The 19228-nt window shown below is 42.1% G+C and overlaps 1 protein-coding gene across 15 annotated transcripts in view; it reads left to right on the top strand.

The window, feature by feature from the left end:
- Positions 1 to 19228, top strand: part of dmd (dystrophin) — a 343068-nt gene that overhangs the window by 299273 nt on the left and 24567 nt on the right. For 14 of the 15 annotated variants that reach the window (XM_038716227.1, XM_038716250.1, XM_038716303.1 and 11 more), the window contains 5 exons: positions 13865 to 13926; positions 14052 to 14126; positions 16596 to 16797; positions 16891 to 16976; positions 17350 to 17507. In XM_038716227.1, coding sequence (XP_038572155.1) covers positions 13865 to 13926; positions 14052 to 14126; positions 16596 to 16797; positions 16891 to 16976; positions 17350 to 17507 — 583 coding nt within the window. Of the gene's footprint in view, positions 1 to 1444; positions 1674 to 13864; positions 13927 to 14051; positions 14127 to 16595; positions 16798 to 16890; positions 16977 to 17349; positions 17508 to 19228 lie in introns of those variants that run through there. The other variant, XM_038716285.1, reaches the window with a different exon arrangement.

The raw sequence follows: 19228 nt of genomic DNA, 5'->3' as shown, positions 1-19228 counted from the left end.
ATGGTGTCTAGGCTCCTTTTCTTTCAGAAACAGCGGGGTGGGGGGAAGGGAGGCAGAAGTAGGGAGCCTGAGCTCCGCCTGGTCTTGCTGAGCTGTGTCAAGTATCCTAGAAGCAGACAGGACTAGACCGGAAATGTACTGAGTTTAATTTCAAAATAAAGGCGTGAGCTATGTCGGGTTGTTCAGTATTGCTATAGATTTTTTCTTAGCATATCTTATGTAGAAATTAAATTTGCGTCCTATCAAAGTCCTTATAGGCAATTCCTGCCACTTGGCAGCCATCTTGGTAACGCCTCCGGGCAGTTATTTTGGGCTAACATGTCCAGGCCCTATCAAAAAGAATGGGGAGAGAGTCATAACTGCACTTTCTCTGGTCACCGGGACACAAAAACTGCACCGTATAGAATCACCATTAATATCTGATAAATATTGCTTTAAAGTTTCATGATTTGGCCCAAAATGCGTTTTTTCCCCACTGGTTAGACTTTAACTACGCATTTGCGGTAGTAGTGACCCTCACTCAAGCAGCGCTTTCCTCAGATTTCTCCCCTCTCCTTTCCAACATTTTAAAATTTCAAACACAGCACAGGAACAAGCTACCAGTACCCTGAGTTAGATGGTGCGTTCCGTTTGACATGGCAAGTCGGAAATTTCAAAGTGAACACCAAGCTTAAGCCGGATTGCCAACTTGATCCAAGATGGCTGCTCTTAATATCAACAGTTAGTGAAAGCTGTAGCTTATACTGTTTATAAGCACTTTTGTGTACATGTGACTCATAGAAATTTTCAAACACAAAGTGCTGTCCGACGTCTGTCTGTGGACGTGTTGCTACAGTGTTTAGTTTGAGTAAATACCGTAGCCTACAATTAGTTTTTTTATTTATCAACCGGCCTAACAATGTCTAAACCCTGCCAGTTAACATGTGACATCATTCCCAGCTCAGTCCTCCGACTTCCAAGGTAACTGGAACGCACCAAGAGCTCTGCGAGGGCATTATAGCCATATAAGTCTGGCCTACTTCTTTTTTAAGTTAATTTAGAAAAAATCTTTTTTTTTGTTTGTTAAATTAAGGCAACGACCAAGGTGACCAGCGGAATAGATGATCCATTTAGGCTCTGGTACACCCGGCTCCAGGGGCGTATAAGTCCAGCCTTGTTGGGCTCGGGCAGAAATGCTGGGCCTGGATCCGGAGCTAACAGACCTTTCTAGCAAGGGCCCCACAAAGAGTAAGGTTTGATCTCGTTATGGAGTGAATGTTTGTGATTTAATTATTCCTTCTATATAGAGCATTTCTGTGAAAAGCTTTATCTCATTTTCATTTGTATAGTTTCCATCAGCATCTTTCTCACTCCCGCTGTAACTTTGAAGGAAGAAGCGGAAGTGGTGTTTGTTGTGTTCCGGTTGTATTTGACGCTCGCGTCTCGCTGGCCAGTCAGCTTCTGCAACCCACCGCTGCTTCTTGCAGAGGAACACACACACACACACCGACACAAACATACACACACGTAGGGTACAACACGGCATTCCCGGACGCTTCTCTCCTGTGGTGGAGGACGCTTGGTCGGACCGCGGAGGTGGTCGGGATATCGCCTCGGTTCTTCCCGGGAATCGGTTAATTTCTACCGGACGCGGAGCGCTCTGATCGGCCGGCGATGCGGGAGCAGCTTCGGAAGTGAGTGCTGGGGGCTGGGGAGCGTTTATAGTGGTGATAAAAGAATGGTGATGGTAATTGTGCAGGTCGTAATGCAGTAAACCTGTTCACACAGACAACACAGTGGCTGTGAGGCTTTCAGGGCTGCAAGACGAGAGGCGGTGAGCTGGAGCAGAGATGCCCCTTATAGTACACTCCGCAAGGAATCGCACATTATTTCACCTGTAGTGCAGAAAATACACACAAATAGGCTTGTGAATGTTTTAAAACTGGACAAAGATGCATTAAAATGTGATTGTTGACACGGGGAAATAGATGCTCTCTCTTCTTGTGTGCTGTTAACTCATATCGACAAAATCCAAAATGCATATCCAATGCATGTCACCTTCAGATGCATTTTGTGAAGCCGTAATAGGCAATACGTTTAAAATATACCTTATATGTGTGTATATAATATAGAGGCCATGCGTGGGAAAACGGACACGTTCGTTTCCCCCTGAAAATTCAGGGAAAGGGTTTTATTCGGTAGCCATTAAACCCAACCTGCCCCTTGCTTCACAGCGGTGTTTGTCGTGGTTGTGCACAGAGAACCAGGCGAGGTGTGCGGCCACTCAGGCTCCTCGACCCGCTGTCCCCTCCGGATACCCGAACCGTAACGTTACATTTCCTCAGTCTAAATCCTTGATATCTGACTGCTTCGCTGGTTAGTTGCTGTAGCTTTAAAGCAAACAGACTGCGCGTGTTTCTTGCCTGCGTTTATTTGCCCGTGTGTGTGTTTAGAATTTGGCCCGACGGGGATTTGTGTTAATTTATGCGTGTGTGCGGTGGCTGAGCTTTTTTGCAAGAGAAAAGAGCCCCACAGAGCAAAGCAAAGCGGGAGTGTGTGTGTGTGTGTGTGTGTCATGTGTGTTGCATTCCTTCACAGTCACAAACGCGCACACGTAGGTGCAAACAAAACCATCTCCATGCCAGCAAAGCAGCCCGTGTCTGGATCAGTGCGTTTCTTCCCCCCCGTGTGTGTGTGTGTGTGTGTGTGTGTGTGTGGAGTTGTGCACACCACGCACGGCGATTTAGATGTTCGGTGTTGGTCTATTTTCGGCTGGGAAACAACGCCAGGCCTCATTTTCTCAGCGCAAACAGCGAGTTTTTCGGGCCCCCGTGTGCTGTCTATCCGCGGTCCAGATCATCTGCTGATCACTGGGCAGCAGTGAAGTGGATGCGGTTGTCCTGCACTGTTACTACATGGAAATGTGTGCGTGTTTGCACTCCAGGAGTTGCTGAAATGAGAGCAGAGGATGCGGGCTGGCTGGTGCAGATTTTTTGGCACTAATGTGATTGCAGGTGTGTGTGTGCACGCAATTATTAAATACAGCTGATGGATAAAAATCCTCACTGCACAGAGATTCAACTCTGGTTGCTGGATGGTGGTGCTTACATGCTCAGACATGATTGTTCTGTCTTGTGTGTGTGCTGTCTTTGTATTTGGTGTAGATGATTATCAACCACAAGCCTATTTCAGCCTAATCTGTGGTTTTTAGTGTTGGATTTCTACATTCTGAGACAGTGATGGAAGAAACTTTCCCACATTAAAGCTGCAGGCATTTTCTCTAAAGGTGTCATGTTTGAATTACTTACAATAAATTATACTGGCGCTGGATAATTGCAGCATCAAGAAGACAGTGTGATATTTCTGTGTCAGCAACTGACTCGGGCATTAATGTGCGTCCCTTGGTTGAAATATCTCGGTCCTGTCTTGAGAAAAGACATTTCGCCCAGCAGCAGCTGTCTGTAAAGTTTTTAAGATGATATTGAAAAACTTTCTTCCTTAATCCAGCAGCTCAAAGCCCATAATGTAAAATATGAATATCCGTCACTACAGAACAAGAGGAAGAGCTGCATCTGTTTTCTCTTCTTCCAGACTTTCTCTGGAAGCCGTCAGGTGTGCGAGCAAGCCAGATCCACCAATACCGCAGGAACATTTCATCCCATATTTCATGTATGAAAGTGGCTTCTGTGCAGACTAGTAATCAGTTATTAGTATGAATATACTCTTTCTCAAAGTAATTTTTTCTGCCTCCGAAGGCCTGAGGTTGTATTTTAAAATGATGGAGAATGATTTCTTGTGTGTAGAGTGCTAAACTAATGAAGCTTTTAGTCTTCAGTCAGGCTGGCTGGATACCCTGCACAGAGCCTGCCACAGACGTACAATCTGATTGTAGTGGTGCCAATGATGATGGTTTCACTGGTTGATAAAATAGCCAATGAGCTGTTCTGCAAGGGAACAGATGTTCCAAGTATTATCTATAATCACTTAAATTTACCAGTGGTTTCTACTTCTGGCATCAAACCAACATCCCCCCCCCCCCCTTATGCAATTTCACATTGATTATTGCAGCAAGCAGAGGCTGTGAAATCAGCAAGGGTTTTGAAATTTGATTCATCTTTTCATTCATTTATAATGCAGAAGTTCCAAAAAACGATGTGGTTTCAGTTTCAAACATGAAAATTGTTCAGCTTTTCTTTGTTTCCTGAATATAGTTTTGGGCCTTGGACAACTGTGATTGATTTCAAGACATTGTGTATATACTATACTATATTAGTAGTCAGTACCGATATCTGCAAAATTCCACTAATCTCTATACCAATTCTACACCACAGTAAAAAAACAATAAACCCATGTACTTGTAGCTTTCTTCCACATGATGGATCTCTGGTACCTAGGAAAATGGTATACTATATTGTCACATAAAGACATGTATTCCCTGCATTTAACCTATCCCTCAAGGGAGCAGTGGGCAGCCGCTGTGCAGCGCCCTCTGAGTCATCCCTAATATTGACCATTTGATTAATTGAGAAAATAACCAGCAGATTTTATCACAAAAAATAATAGTTCGGTGCAGCAGTGATTCAGTTTATCACATAAGACAAAGACGAGCAACAAAATCTCAGATCACAGATGTGAGAGCTGTAACAAGGAAATGTCTTAGATGATTATCAAACAAGTTGCAGCATTTCATCTAACTGTTTCAGCTCTAGACATTGTAATGACGATCTAATTTGTATTAATTCACTATTCTTTTTTTAGTGCGATATGTTACTAAAATGATTGTAGTACTCATTGGATGAGTACATTCTATATTTTGTTATAGTGAACAAATCCCATGTGCACAGCCAAACCAACAATGAATGGATCCTATTGACAAGTACTGTGTGTGTGTGTGTGTATCACAGCCTGATATATATATTATTCCTTTGTAGAGATCCATTGTTGTCTAAAAACTCATCAGTGAACCACAGTGTTGCACTGAGTGACATGTTTCTTTATTGCCACGAAAATACAATGCAGATTATTCTGACTCAGTCCCACATACACCGGCCTGCTGCCAGAAATACTCACTTCTGTTACATTTTTTTTTAAAAACACACACCACAATGATCCTTTAAAAAATCTCATGATGTTAAATGAAGGTGCAAAAAAGTGCAACTAAGTTATCATGTGTCTGAAATAGTAACTCATCATTAAGATAAGTTAATAACAAGGAAAATAATGAAGTATCTTTTAGCTGCGTGTGAGCCACCAGGTTTTGTCAGTACTTTCAGGTTCTCTTTCACAAACAGCTTCCCATCATATCCAGCTGATGAATATGGCTTTCATGCTTTTTCGCCCGCTTTTGCTCTTGTTCACATTACGTCCCAGAAGGCCATTGTCTGAGCTCATTCAGATGCCTGGCGTGCAGGAAACATTCTGTCGGGGCTCACTCTCACTGATAGGCAGTGGAAGACATCGCCATAGACCATAAACCACCTTTAATCATTCATCCAAGAGCCATAATTGACTGCAGCGAGAAGTGACACTTGTGTCTCTGTGCGGATCCATTATTTAAAACGCCTATCTGTCACTGCCGCAATAAGCTATTCAGCTGCCTGTTAACTGCAATATGTAGCATTGTGTGTTCGCACGTGTGTGGGTGTGTGCGTTAATGTGTGACGGCACGTGTGTTTGTGTGTTATCGCTGTCAAAAAACGACCGCAGTTTAGTCTAACTTTAAATTATGCTGCACAGAGGAATGTCTATATTTCTTTGAAAATAAATAGGCCTTGAGAAATAATCTAATCATGTTCTTTCTTCAGCATCTAACTGTGAAGGAAGGAATCTGTTTTTATGTCCTTCAATTTTCTCAACAACTGTTCACCCGATTAACTTCACACTTGGTGGGTGTGTTGCTGAGCACTCAAGGAAATGCAGTGTGTATTTGGTGCAATTTGGCCAGTCTCAAAAGCAAATCTAGATGAATAAGCCATGATCATTTGCATCTAGATTGATTTTCTGCCATTTTGAATTTGGTCTAAATCTGTTTTTTTTGTGCTATTCCTCCTACAAATATTGAGCTATTGTCACCAAATTTGGTAGAGACCGTCTCTGGACCAAGCCGGAAAAAGTTACTTTTTCAGATTTTTGATGTTCCATGCAGTCTTGCTATAACTGGCCCTCAACGTTTGCTCAAATACTGTCATATCTCCTGAAAGCTTTGTGTTACTGTAACCCCATTTAGTGGACAGTTGTAGAAATGATGCCTGGGTGACCATGACAGATTTGGTGCTGTTTGGCCGAAAGGTGGCGCTGTAGCATAAATTAAGAAACTATGTCCTTTGCATATCTCGAGAACTGTTCATCCGATTGACACTCGGAGGGGGTGTTGATGAGGATCTAATGGAGTGCAGTGTTGAGTGTGTTCTCGAGATCCTGTAAGCAGAAATCAACCCCCTGAGAAGGGCCACGTCCCATAGTCAGTCAGTCCACTACTGTGATCTAGATTGAAATATCTCGGACATACATGTTCCCCAGAGGATGAATCCTACCAATTGTTGTGATCCTCAGACTTTTCCTGTAGCGCTACCATAAGAAAAGGGCAGGGTGACCTGGAGCAGCTTGTCTCCATTCTGCTGACTACGTTTGAACCAGACACTGGGCTGACGGAGTTGGCAACAGCCACTCCCTGGTACACTAGGATTTTAAAACTGAACTCTGACCAGGACGCACACTTTGTATTTCTTTGGTTGTGTGTAAATGTGACGTTTCACAAACAACAAAGGAAATAATATTTGAGGTAAGATTTGCAGGTAAAACGCAAACTGATATAGTTCTCAGATAAAGTGTAAGTACGAGGGGGAAAAAAGCAATAAAGTTGAGTGTTAATAAAAACAAAAAACAGATAGAAAAAAGCATGAACCACATGCACATGACAAATTAAAATACCAGAGTCGACACCCCCTCTGAGTAAATGCATCTGCCTGATGTTAGCATTTAGCTGAAAGCACCGCTGTGCCTAAGTACAGCCTCACAGAGACGCCAGCATGGCTGGAGACTCTGAGTTTAGTTTAAAATGATGCAAATAGACACTTAACATTCCTCTGGGTCTCCTCCAATAATTTACTCATCCTTCATGCTTTAAAGAAAAATGATGCATATAATTTATATATTTATAATGTTTTTCCTTTTTTCTCCACCCAGACACTTAGCAGTTACGCAGCCTTTATTTAAATTCAGTTTAGACTTTTTTCTTATGCTGAATGTGAGGTTCAAATACAAATCTTTATTATTTGATTAATGGAGGTACATGGTTAAAATATGGTGGTGTTTGTATATTTTGTGAGCAGCTAACCTGCCTAATTTGAAGAGTATAAATTGTAAACTAGAAACATTTGAACACAGAAAATGAAGCAGTCCATTTCTAACGTCCTGGTACCTTTTGGTATAAATCTTAATAAATAAACACGCTCATAACAAGAACAATGCATTTACAGTGTTTCCAAAATTAAGACCACTTCTTTAACCTTAAGCTGTTTCATCCCAATAAGATTGTTAGTTTAAACCGTTCTTGTCTCTACTGGTTTCTATCCCTGTAGGTGGGGGATGTGATTGTTGAATGCGCTTCCCCTCCTTCGTCAGCTTCAATCAGATCGCCCTCGAGCAAGGCAGTGAATCCCTGACTGCTCCACCAGAGCCGCTCAGTGTGCGCTACTTTATCTTTTGACAGTTTACGATGCATTATCAACACTTTGGCTTGTCCCGGGGCCATGATACATTTTCTAGGGAGACAGTGTCAGCTTTCCAGGAGCATAAAAAGAGTCAAAACTAGAGATGCTGGATTCCTGCGGGCCACCATTGATTTATGATTGTTCTGTTGTTTTTTGGGTCTTGTTTATTAATCCCAATGGAACATCTGGTGGGAAGTGGTAGGACTGCAGTTCTGGATTTTAGAGACATATTGGAACAATGTGTGTTTGTCAGGTGTTTTGTTGTGTGTGTTTGTGTCTGTGGGCAAAAAAAAAAAAAGATGCAGTATCGTCCTCTCCCAAACAAATAGCTGCTTTCCACTATAGGAGGCTGAAGCCGCAGTGGAGACAGATAAGGTGTTGAGGGCAGGTGGGTGGTGTGGCAGAGATGGGGGTGGGGAGTTTGAAGTTAACGCGATGGTGAAATGTAATGCAATACTTTATTGATCCCTTTGGGGGAATTCTCTTTTGGCTAGCCTTGCCTCAACAGAGTGCAGACAGAAAAACACCCCGGGAGCTGGGAGGGGACTTCAGTGTCCTGCTCAAGGACTTTGAGCAGGGAGGGGTTTGAACCCTGGCCCAAGAATAGCCTCTCGCTAGTTTTTTAAATCGCATGAAAAGGTTTAATGTAGCCTTATTTTGAAAACTCTTTAGGAATATTTAATCAAAGAGTATAAGAATGTCTTTTACTGTCAATTTATGACTTTTCTGTTTTTAGGTTTGTGATGTCATCATTGACCTAATATTAGATACAGCCCAATGGAGACTGGATTTTTGAGCCCAACACTGTTATCATTATTTGTAAAAATAAATATATATATATACATAAAATAGATCTGCTAATAATATATTGGCCAATAGTATTATTAAACCTGCTGCTCATAAATTTTGTCTCCCCTTCTGATGATTCTGCAACCTGTAACAGACAATCAGATCCCAAGCCTGTGCTAGACCAGAACCTTTTCCATTCAGCGTAAACCGCAGGGGGGCAGGTCGAGTTAAATATCCAATTAGAATAAAATGTTCGTGTCAGTGCTTTGTATAGCTAGGCTTGGGTGGTATCAAGGTTTCATGGTATACCCGGGTATTTAGATATCTCGGAGGTATCATTTTTAAATGCTGTCAAAAACACTGACGCTCCTCTTTCTGGTGGATCAATCATATTGGTTTGTAGGTTTTTACTGAGCGCTCAGTTGGGATTCGAGTAGGTGTGTTTGCTCAAAAGATGCCCTTTGCTTTTTCTCGTAGTGGCTCTTCACACGCCACTTTATATAATCGCCATAGTCTGCCGGTGGGAAGAACGAACATGTAAGAGTCTGTCTATTCTTAATTAAAAGCTCTCATTCTTCGCTATGTGAAATTGCCTCTCAGACTCTCTTATTTCTCCAACTGTCTCTCATCTCGTCTCCCCCGTGTCACACAGACTGTCTCGCAGTGCACAAATTTGATTGGCTGAGTAGCGTCACGTGAGACCCTTCTGGGCCAGTAATGACTTCCATCACCAGCAGCTCAGCTTTTATGTTTATCTTTGGTTTAGTTTTTTTACGCATATACCGTCATATAACGCATACCCCAGTTTGAAGGGCATGAAAAAATAGATACCGCCCAATCCACATGTCAAGTGTGGACACTCCACGTGTGCGAGTAGTAGACATAAATAGACCATTTGGACAGTAATTGATTGGTCCACAGGGAGTACTGGGGCGTCCGAGCCGCATACTAAACCAAACGTCATGTACCGCAGGACAAATACATGTACCATTATACCCCTATTACATTAGATAAGGTCAAACATTGGAGAGGGATGCACTCCGGAATATGTGTTAGACATTTTTACATTTTGGCTTTGGTGTCACACCAGAACACAGTGGGAATTTATAGGAATTTAGATCATTACAAAGCACCCCAACCAAATACTGTATTATATTCTTGTCTAGCAGGACTCTGGGCTCAATACAACGGCCTCTCCTTTCACTGGAAGATGTATATTTGTGTGAGTCATCGATTGGATCTTGACCCCTGGGTTGAGAATCAGGGACTGAGATCATCTCAGTTTTATGTGAAAATAGAAGTGCTCTTTATTACTGGTGTTTGCTTCTGAGCAGCTGATGTAAACAGCTGCAAGTTACCTGTCTTGCTCAAGGACATCAGGGAATTGAAGTACAACACTTCTCAGTCTGAAGCCCACATCTCCGAGCTACTGCAGTTTTCTGGATAGAAGCAGCGGCGTGTTTGATGCTGCACGGTTATTAGAAGCATTTGTCCGAGTGGCTCGGAGCAGCACGCCTGACGGCGAGCTGAGTGACTGAGCTACTGTTTGCACAGACTCTGAGCTTAGAGGATTTTTAAGTAGCTCTTCACCATGGGACCCCTTCCCTCATTATCTGGAGTGGGAGTGTGGGAGAGGGGCAGAGAGGCAGGACAGAGAAAAAAACAAGGGCAATGCTGGGAAAAAAACAGCGTATGGATTATTATGTGTCTGCTTTTTGGACAAAGGTTAACTGCAGGTGTTCTCGTGTGTGACCAACTCGACATGTGTGCTTTTTAACAAGCTGGGCAGGGTTGCATTTGTGCACCAGAACGCCTCAGGCCTGAATTATGAAGCAGAAAACGGTGCTTTGTCTTCGAGGGAACGCTGAGCAGCTCTGTTTTAAACAGTTCTACTATTTATTTATTTATTTATTTTTTTTTGTTGACACAAAGTTACTGTCTTTGTTTTTGTCCCCCACTGATCCGCAGCACCCACTGTGTGCAGCGGTCGCTCGCTTTGTACACCCACTATTCACACGTATGTAAGCCTGTTCACACAAACCTGTACCGGTTTTCATTCTTAAAGATCTAAATATCTTTATCTTTGCTGAATAACTTGAGTGTTGAATTTTCTCCAGCTCCAGTTCTCATTTAATATCAGCGACAAAATGGCTTTTAATATTTCATTCTAACTGGCACTGAATAGCCATCTAACTGTCCTATATTTTACTTAATGACGAAAGCATCACAGACGGCCTGACTGACGCATACTATTAAATAAAAAGCCGCTCTCATTTCCAGGATTGCAGGGAGCCAAATGTCTATTTATTATACATCTGACATATAACATGGAAGTCACTAGAAATCATTCTGTGCGATTCCGCTATTCTCTGTCGCCTGTGAAGGTCTTTTCAAATATTTTATGTACTCTGAACAAAAAAACTTAATTGCCTCGCTGGTAAGACATGTGGCTTCCATTAGCTTTATGTAAACAGGCAGCTCGCACATTATGATCACAGTTACAGTAGCATGTATCTAACACCATCAGAACATTTCTGACATTTACTTATTTTTCCTAACATGGATGCACTTTGGTTATCAATGCAGCTGGAATTAGCCGTCCAGATTTTCTTATTTTAGGAGCATAATTAGTTTTTGCTGTCATTGAATGCAAGTACAGGTTTTAATGTTTTCTAGATGGCATTTCAATTCAAAGTGTGTGTTTAAAGATGCAATCAAATGCAAATTAGAGGTCAGATCAACCGGGCTGGGATTAAACAGGAAATGTTGGGAGGCCATTGTTTAAATATCCTCGACCACACTGATCATATTGTTTATCCTGCTGTAGTATTTCCACGATGCAGCATGGATGAAGATGCAATAACATAATTTAAATCATTTAAAAACTGTAACACATTGTCAAGGCTGGATTACCGATTGGGCAAAGTGGGCAACTGTCCTCGAAACCCTAGAACTCCAGGGGCCTTTTTTTTTAATGTAGCACCTTTTCACAGAGCAAGGTCGCAAAATGCTTCTGTAAAAAGAAATGAACAATAAAACATTAGCAACAAAGACCTTTAAGAAAAAAAAAAAGTCTTAAGGCCCAGTCACGGCAAAGTCATTTCAACAGAATCGCTGCAATTTGGAGAGGTGCGTAAGTGGGTGTAAGGTGTGTCTCCCCAAATCCTTCAGCTGCCGTAGTTCACAAACTGCCCCGAGAGTACGTCACCAAGCTTCTAGCCCCGCCTATTTCACAAGCAGATGAACTTCAGTGTTTACACGCTGCACATTGTACCTTTTTATTAAGGTGGATCGTGCGTTAATCTTGAGGCCGTGTGTTACAAAAGACAGGGTTCAAGACCTCGAACAAGGAGCACAAATTCTTTAAACATCACCATTACCGTGATTGTTCTGGTACATGAGAAAATACGCATCCCTCATCGCAGCGCTGAAGGCGTAAATCACACGCGCACAGATTCACTCGCGCACCCGATCTGTTTGTCTCCCAACACACACACAGCCGAGTCTCTTGTGAGTGGGGAGCAGCAGTCACGAGGAGAGAATGTGTGAGGGGAGAATGACACAGCAACCATCTATCTCTCTTTCTCCCTCTGCCTCCTTTCTTTCTTTTTCCTCTATCACCGTTGTGATGCAGGGAGGATGGGGTCTGTGTTGTGGCTTTGTGCCACAGTGGGTTGTTATTTTCTAAGATTATGAGATGGAGGGGAGAAACACACAAACAACAGGATTAATGTCATAGTGTGGGATTCTGGGGCGGCTGATCTAATCCATCAGCGACTGAGACTTTCCATCTTCTTTTGCTTTCCTTTTGCTCTAAATATTTACCTTTCTATTTTATATAAAACTTAGCATCTTGAGGGATTTATGTGTTAATGTACAAAACCAGTTTTCAGGTCTCCTGTACGTCTTCTATACATAATGAAACAGAACGACACCAACTCTTTGAATTCTGCTTTGGCAACTTTGTTTTAATAAATTGTTCAGTTTAGTGGATTTATTTGGGTGAGTTTGATGGACTAGAGAAGAAGGAGCAAAAATGTCCCCATGAATTTAAAAGAAACTGTGACAGCAATTGTGCAACTATTATAGTCTCTTCTCAAATCCCCACATTTGTCTCCTGTTTTAACTCGACAAGATAAAAAAACAAGATGACAGAGAAATCTAAGTTACTGTAGGGTTATTTTAAAATGTGGTAATGAAGTTAACATAAAGTAAGCTCACTGTAAAGTTACCAAATCCCGACCAGATGTAGTGTTGATAGAATATTACAAAGGGCTTGAAATTATAAATGAAGAATAGTGTTCTGAATGTTTCTTTTATTTTTTTAGTCAAATCAATTCAGGTTTATTTATGTAGTTCCGATTCATAACAAAAGTAGTCTCATCGCTCTTTTCATATAGAACAAGTCTAGACCGAACTCTGATTTTTATTATTATTATTTATTGTCTGTTAAATACTTATTTCCTGGCACCTTTTTGGCACTAAACTCTAGAACATATAATCACAAACACACTTTACCGTCTCGTTGTTATATCCACACAAAAATGGAAATGCACTACCGAGGAAAAGAAATACAAATTCTTTTGTGATGCCGTTGTTGGCCGATCGAGCACTTTGGTCCAGACTGAAATCTCATCAGCTGTCGGATAGACTGACATGTGGAACTGTACATCACGGCCCCTAGGGGATAAATCCTAATATCTCTGGCAATCACCTGACCTGAGATTGACATTTTTAGTTTTGGTGAAATGTAATAACTTTTGGAAGTCCCTTAACTCTTCATGTAGCGCCATCATTAGGTCAGATTTTACCTGCAGGACTATTGACCATTCCCATCTGCCACAGCTATACTTTTTGTTTAGTGCTAATGAGCAAATGTTGGCATGCTAACACGCAAAACTAAGATGGTGAACAGAGTAAACAGTTGCTAAATATCAGCGTGTTAGCATTGACATTGTGAGCGTGTTGGAATGCTAGCATTAGCATTAAGCTGAAAACACTGCTGTGTCTTGATACAGTCTCACGGAGCCTGCTAGCATAGATGTAGGAACAGACTTATACTCTTTTTTTTTTTTAAGATGATTGAAGTAGAGATTTCTGTCCAGGAGCTCATGTACACTAAATATGTATCTTAGTAGCTGACTAAGTAAAAAAATGGCTGCTACAGGTACATATTATAAACTTGATGATTGTGCGCCTCCAATCATTTGCAGACTTTGCACGTATGGTCACAAAATAACCTCTACTTTATAACAGCTATTGTATAAAAATAACAATCAGCAGGCAAATATAGGAAATGTTTCAATGCAATATTTTTACAACCAATACAAGAGCCTTAGCCAACTCGGCATCTGACCGTCTTGCTCTTTTTTGTCCCTTTCCAGCCACCAGACCCAGACAACATGCTGGGATCATCCCAAGATGGCCGAGCTCTACCAGTCTCTGGGTAAGATGCTCATTCTGACATACTATGTGACAAAACATGCTGTACCCCTTTTTATAAAAGCAAACCAGAGCAGTGCGTGATATTAAAACTGTGTATCATCTTTGTTCTTGTTTCTCTTTCCTTAGCTGACCTGAATAATGTTCGATTCTCAGCCTACCGAACAGCCATGAAGCTCAGACGCCTGCAGAAGGCTCTCTGCTGTAAGTACTCTGTCTATATAGAGTTTACATGTGTATATACCTCTCCTGTATGTGTCACGTAGGGTTTTTGTCTCTTCGTCCACACTCCTCTCTCATCATGAGTGCTCTTCTCATTGTGTTCCAGCCCTCCTACACTCCTACTTTGATCTTTATTTTCCTCCATCTCCCTGTCTCTTTTTTTTTTAATTCACCTCATTTGTTCATTTTCTCCATTTTCTCTTCACGTCCTCCTTTGTGTACTGTGTATTCTTTTTTCCTCCTCCTCCTCCTTATTGTCTCTCTACTTCTACCAGCTTTGCCTCTCTGCCCTCACAGTCTGTGTGTGTGTGTGTGTGTGTGTGTGTGTGTGTGTGTGTCCATATGTGTGTTTACTCATCCTTCTCGTCTCTCGCCGGTGGATCTGTGGAGTGTGAGCCGCCTACGAGCTGTTATGTGTGATATTTTCTGAAGCGTATAGCTGGATGCAGCCATATAGCACAGAAGCACTATTTACGGTATTGGGACTTTCTAAAAATAACAGTTAACAGGTTTGGTTATTAACCCAGGCCAAAGCAGCGTGGTTATTGAAATGTTTACTTTTTTATCCTTAATCCTGGTGGGTATTTCTTTCTTTCTACTGTATTATTACTTTCCGTTTCATCTTATTCTTTTTTTTAAAACCTTGCTGTCTCCTGGATTATTTAAATTACTTTTTAATTTGCCTTAATGGAATTCCATAATGGTACATAAATATCAATATCTTCTTTTTAGATATTTCGGGCATTAAAGCAAAATATAGAAACCTTGACTTCTAATTGATTTGACACAGTATACGCATTAGAATAAGAGAAGAAAACAAAAAAATGAGAAGAAGATGAAACAACAATGAAAGTAGTGATAAAGATGTAAAAAAAAAAATTTCAAGTGCATATTGCATGAGCAAAAGTCCTTAAAGCTGCTATCATCAGCAGTTCCCCTCCACTCTACAGAGCCTTTAGCCTCTTTTAGCAGGCAAATTCACGTGTAATCTTGTCTTCCCATCGACTTTGTATGCAATCACGCCTCCTCAAAACAATTCACTTTGTGTTCTGCTTGAACACACAGTGAATAACACTGGGCACTCCTGCCTGCTCAGCACCAAACAGCAGACCCAGTTAGATACTTGCTGGGGAACTTGGTGGAGCATGTAGCAACTAAAGAGCCAGATATCTTTCTCAGGAGCTGGTGGAGACCAAAAACTGAGCTAAAAGAGAGAGAATATTGGATTTACGTTCCAAATAACTGCTGATGTTACTGTGTGCTGTGCTGGATGTGTAAATAAGAAAGTGTTTGCTAACATCTATCTGTTAATATAGTTTTTTAATTAGAAGCAGAACCTTGAGGTGCATCATAATTACCGCTGGATTCCCCCGGGCACAGCTGCGTCGCGGTTTTGTTCGTCCTCTGCGTAGCTTCATATACCACCGGAAGTGTTTCGGAGCTGAGCAATTTGCCTACCCGCCGTTGTGGAATTTGTGCTTAGACTACCGGGCACGGCTCTCTGCGACCTCGTTTTGTCTCGTCCTCTGCACGGCAGCGTGCGTTTCAGAAGCAGAGCGTTTTATTGATTTGATAACTAGTCCTTGATTTTTGTGCTTCTATAATAGTTAAGTAGCCTACATAGTTAAATGGTTTCCTTTTTGTCTGTTTTAATTGGGTTTATTGTTGATATACGATTGGGAGTCTGCACAGGGTGTTTTATTTTGATATAACGTTTTGATGATATGAGCACTCGCAAGTCTTGGGAGTTTTCCGCATCTGGACCACACAATCCCACATGACATGAACATAAAACACAATTTTAGACTATTTAATATTCTTTTCACGTTCGAATGGATGTTTGAATTGCCATGTGCTCATCAACATCTATTCTGCGTGTGCCTCTCTCCTGCTGTCCACCATGTTGCGTGTTCTTGGATGAGGAAAAGGGAAACAGCCGGTGTGCAGAAAAGAAAGATTTACAGTTTTGTGAGTCACAAAATTCATAAGAAAGCAAACTCGCTAGACAGCAGGAGAGCGTTACCACCGGCAGGTTCTGAACCGAGCACTTGCCTGTAAAAGAATATTCAAAAATAAAATAAATGTTTTAGCAGCCGTACGCTGCACATTTGTAGAGCATTTCTCTGAGTTCAGATTTAGTTATTTTACCTTCAGTTGACTTATTGACCACACCAGGATCAATTGAAGTGTGTTGGCCTTTTCTCAGTATTAACACACCTCTCTCTCCCTGTCCTTTAGTGCACTTAATTAATGATAAAGATGAATAATGTGATGCTTTATTGATCTCTGGAGTTAGAGCGCCTTCTCACTACTGTCCCTGAGCAGTACTGAGCTCAAGGACACTTTGAACATGGAGGGCTTGAACCCTGTGGAGGGACGGTTGTGCTCAGCAGCAGGACACACTGCGTGCATCTGCCAGCTCACCATCCTACTCTCTCTTCGTGTTTATAGTGGACCTGCTGAGCATGCCGATGGCGTGCGAGGTTTTCGACCAGCACGGCCTGAAGCAGAACGAGCAGCTGCTGGACATCTCCCAGCTGGTCACCTGTCTGACCAGCCTGTACCAGCGGCTGGAGCAGAGCCACTCCCACCTGGTCAACGTCCCGCTGTGCGTCGACATGTGCCTCAACTGGCTGCTCAACGTCTATGACACGTACGGGTAGCAACCTGTGTACACACACAGAAGAGTTCCTGTTATGTTAGTGAGATTTAACGTACCCTAAAATATTGTTTTGCTTCTTGGTAGTGGTCGAACTGGAAAGATCCGGACTCTGTCTTTCAAAACTGGAATCATTTCACTCTGCAAGGCTCACCTGGAGGATAAATACAGATGTAAGTAATGCACACACACTGAACTTAGGCATTGAAAGAAGGGTTTTTTTTGCTCCAATTTCTTAGCTTATTTTGCCTTATTGGAAAGTTGAAACTATACAGAGGAAACACAGGAGGGGAGAGAGAGGCAACAGTGGCCTCAACTGAACCGAGGATGTTGCAGATACATGCAACGTTAACCAATAGATACAACCAGACGTTGCGGCAACATGAAAAAGGAGCCCAAAATCTCAGTCTCTCATGTCTCTTCTTTATAATCCCTATTTTCTCTCTGTCTGTCTCCACAAATCATTCTCTCTAACACTTTTCTTCTCCCGTCTACTTTGTCCTGTCCTACCTTTCCCTGTGTGTCTCGTCCCTCTCCGTCCTCCAGTCTTGTTCAGACAGGTTGCCAGCGCGACAGGTTTCTGCGACCAGCGTCGTCTGGGCCTCCTCCTCCACGACTCCATCCAGATCCCCAGGCAGCTCGGCGAGGTTGCGTCCTTTGGCGGCTCCAACATCGAGCCTTCCGTCCGCAGCTGCTTCCAGTTTGTACGAGACCCACACAAACCCTTCTTTCTAAATTGGAGTTAGCAGTCTGGTTTGACTTTCTGCAGAGTTATAGATGAATGTACTCATCGATAATAGTAACAGGACTGTCAAAAGCTGCAATTGCCAGTTTGTCGATTTGCAATGATGCTTCAGGCCGTATGTTCCCACAGCTGCACCAAGAATGTGATCTGAACGTTTGTTTGCATCAGGCTAAATCAGGTTTATTTATAGAAAGAAACTGGATTGTCACTAAGAGCTTTGCAGAAAAATAAAGGGCAAAACATGGATAAGACCATAGATAATAAAACCAAGTGTATTAAAGACTCCAGTAAACGGGGCCAGAGAGTGAGCGTTTGTCCATGCGTGAGTGTGAACTCAAGCATCAGGCAGGAGAAATAAGTGAATGACAGCCTGTAGCGGATCAAACAAATGATCTCTGACAACTGCAGAGATGTTGCTGGAATGGAAAGATGGCCATTTTTATGGATATGCATGAGAGAAAACCCCCATCTCAAACAAATATGGAAAACACCGTAGATCTACCTGCACATGGGTGTTGTAACGATGTGTATGACAGCACTGAGAAGAAGACGAAGGAAGGTCGCCAGCTCTGCAGATCAGCATTCCCTTTGTGTTTCTTTATGCTTGGGAGCAGACAGCCTCGACGTTTGAGCCGCAAAACAAGCAGCAAATCCAGGATACACACCATTGTTTTCTTCCCCCAAAGTATTCCAGTAATTGCAGTCTGACTGGATTATCCCTAATCTCCAAAAGATGATCCAGCACTTTCATGTTTAAAGTGCTTAGGAAAGGACTGCTACAGTAAATCTGCCGCTGTTGTCATTGTTAACTGCATATGTGGCAAACGAGAATTGGAAAGTTTGACAGGCGTATCAAGCAAATCAATCAAACTGTGAGTTCTGGAGACATGCACACATGCACACACTGATTGACAGAGCCACTAATACAAAGCTTGATATATGTGTGCTGTCAACATCATGTGTTTGAGGCTGTAATAGTCCCTTGATTGTTTGTACCTTGAAAACATCACAAACCCTTTCAGTGACATGAGATGGAAGCAAGTATTTGCAGACTGTGTAAATATACATAAAATGTATAAATTATGTTGCAGACACTGTCACTGCTCATTTCAACGTTGTCACCAACACTTTCAGTCATGATGAGGCTTGAACAAACACAAGTCATATTTTAGCTTCTGATGATTTGAGTACGTTGTCAGACAATAGACACTCCCGCACACACCAGCTGGACTATCTGATCATATGAAGCCCTAAAACTGGAGATAGCTTAGCTTCATCCCAGCTGCTTCCTCGGTGAGGGGTCAGTCCATGTGTGTGTGAGACAGAAAGAGGGAGATGGGGGGGCTTGGAGTCAGTTCAATGGAAACTGTGGATTTCTCAGAGTCCCTGCTGATGGGAAAATGATGGATTATTTTCAGTCATTTAGAGCAAAAAGTCTTGAAAAAAAGACTTAGTTGGCCACGTGTCGTTCAAATGTTCAAACAGGAATAAATAGTGTATCTGCTGAGGACTATTTTCAGCAGCGGATGAATCCACATTTGGTCTAATAGCAAGTATTTCTGCCAGCGGGACGAGTGTATGTGGGATTTTACTCATAATAACCTAAAGTGTGTGTTCATGGTGATGAAGGAACATGTCAAGCAGTGCAGCAGTGTGGTTCACTGATGTGTGTTGGATAGA

This window comes from Micropterus salmoides, unplaced genomic scaffold, assembly GCF_014851395.1.
Source record: "Micropterus salmoides isolate LMB-PRFRI ecotype aquatic unplaced genomic scaffold, ASM1485139v1 Ms_hic_scaffold_1, whole genome shotgun sequence".
Classification (NCBI taxonomy): domain Eukaryota; kingdom Metazoa; phylum Chordata; class Actinopteri; order Centrarchiformes; family Centrarchidae; genus Micropterus; species Micropterus salmoides.
Note: the sequence above shows the minus strand (reverse complement) of the source record. Positions and strands in the feature narration are given on the sequence as shown.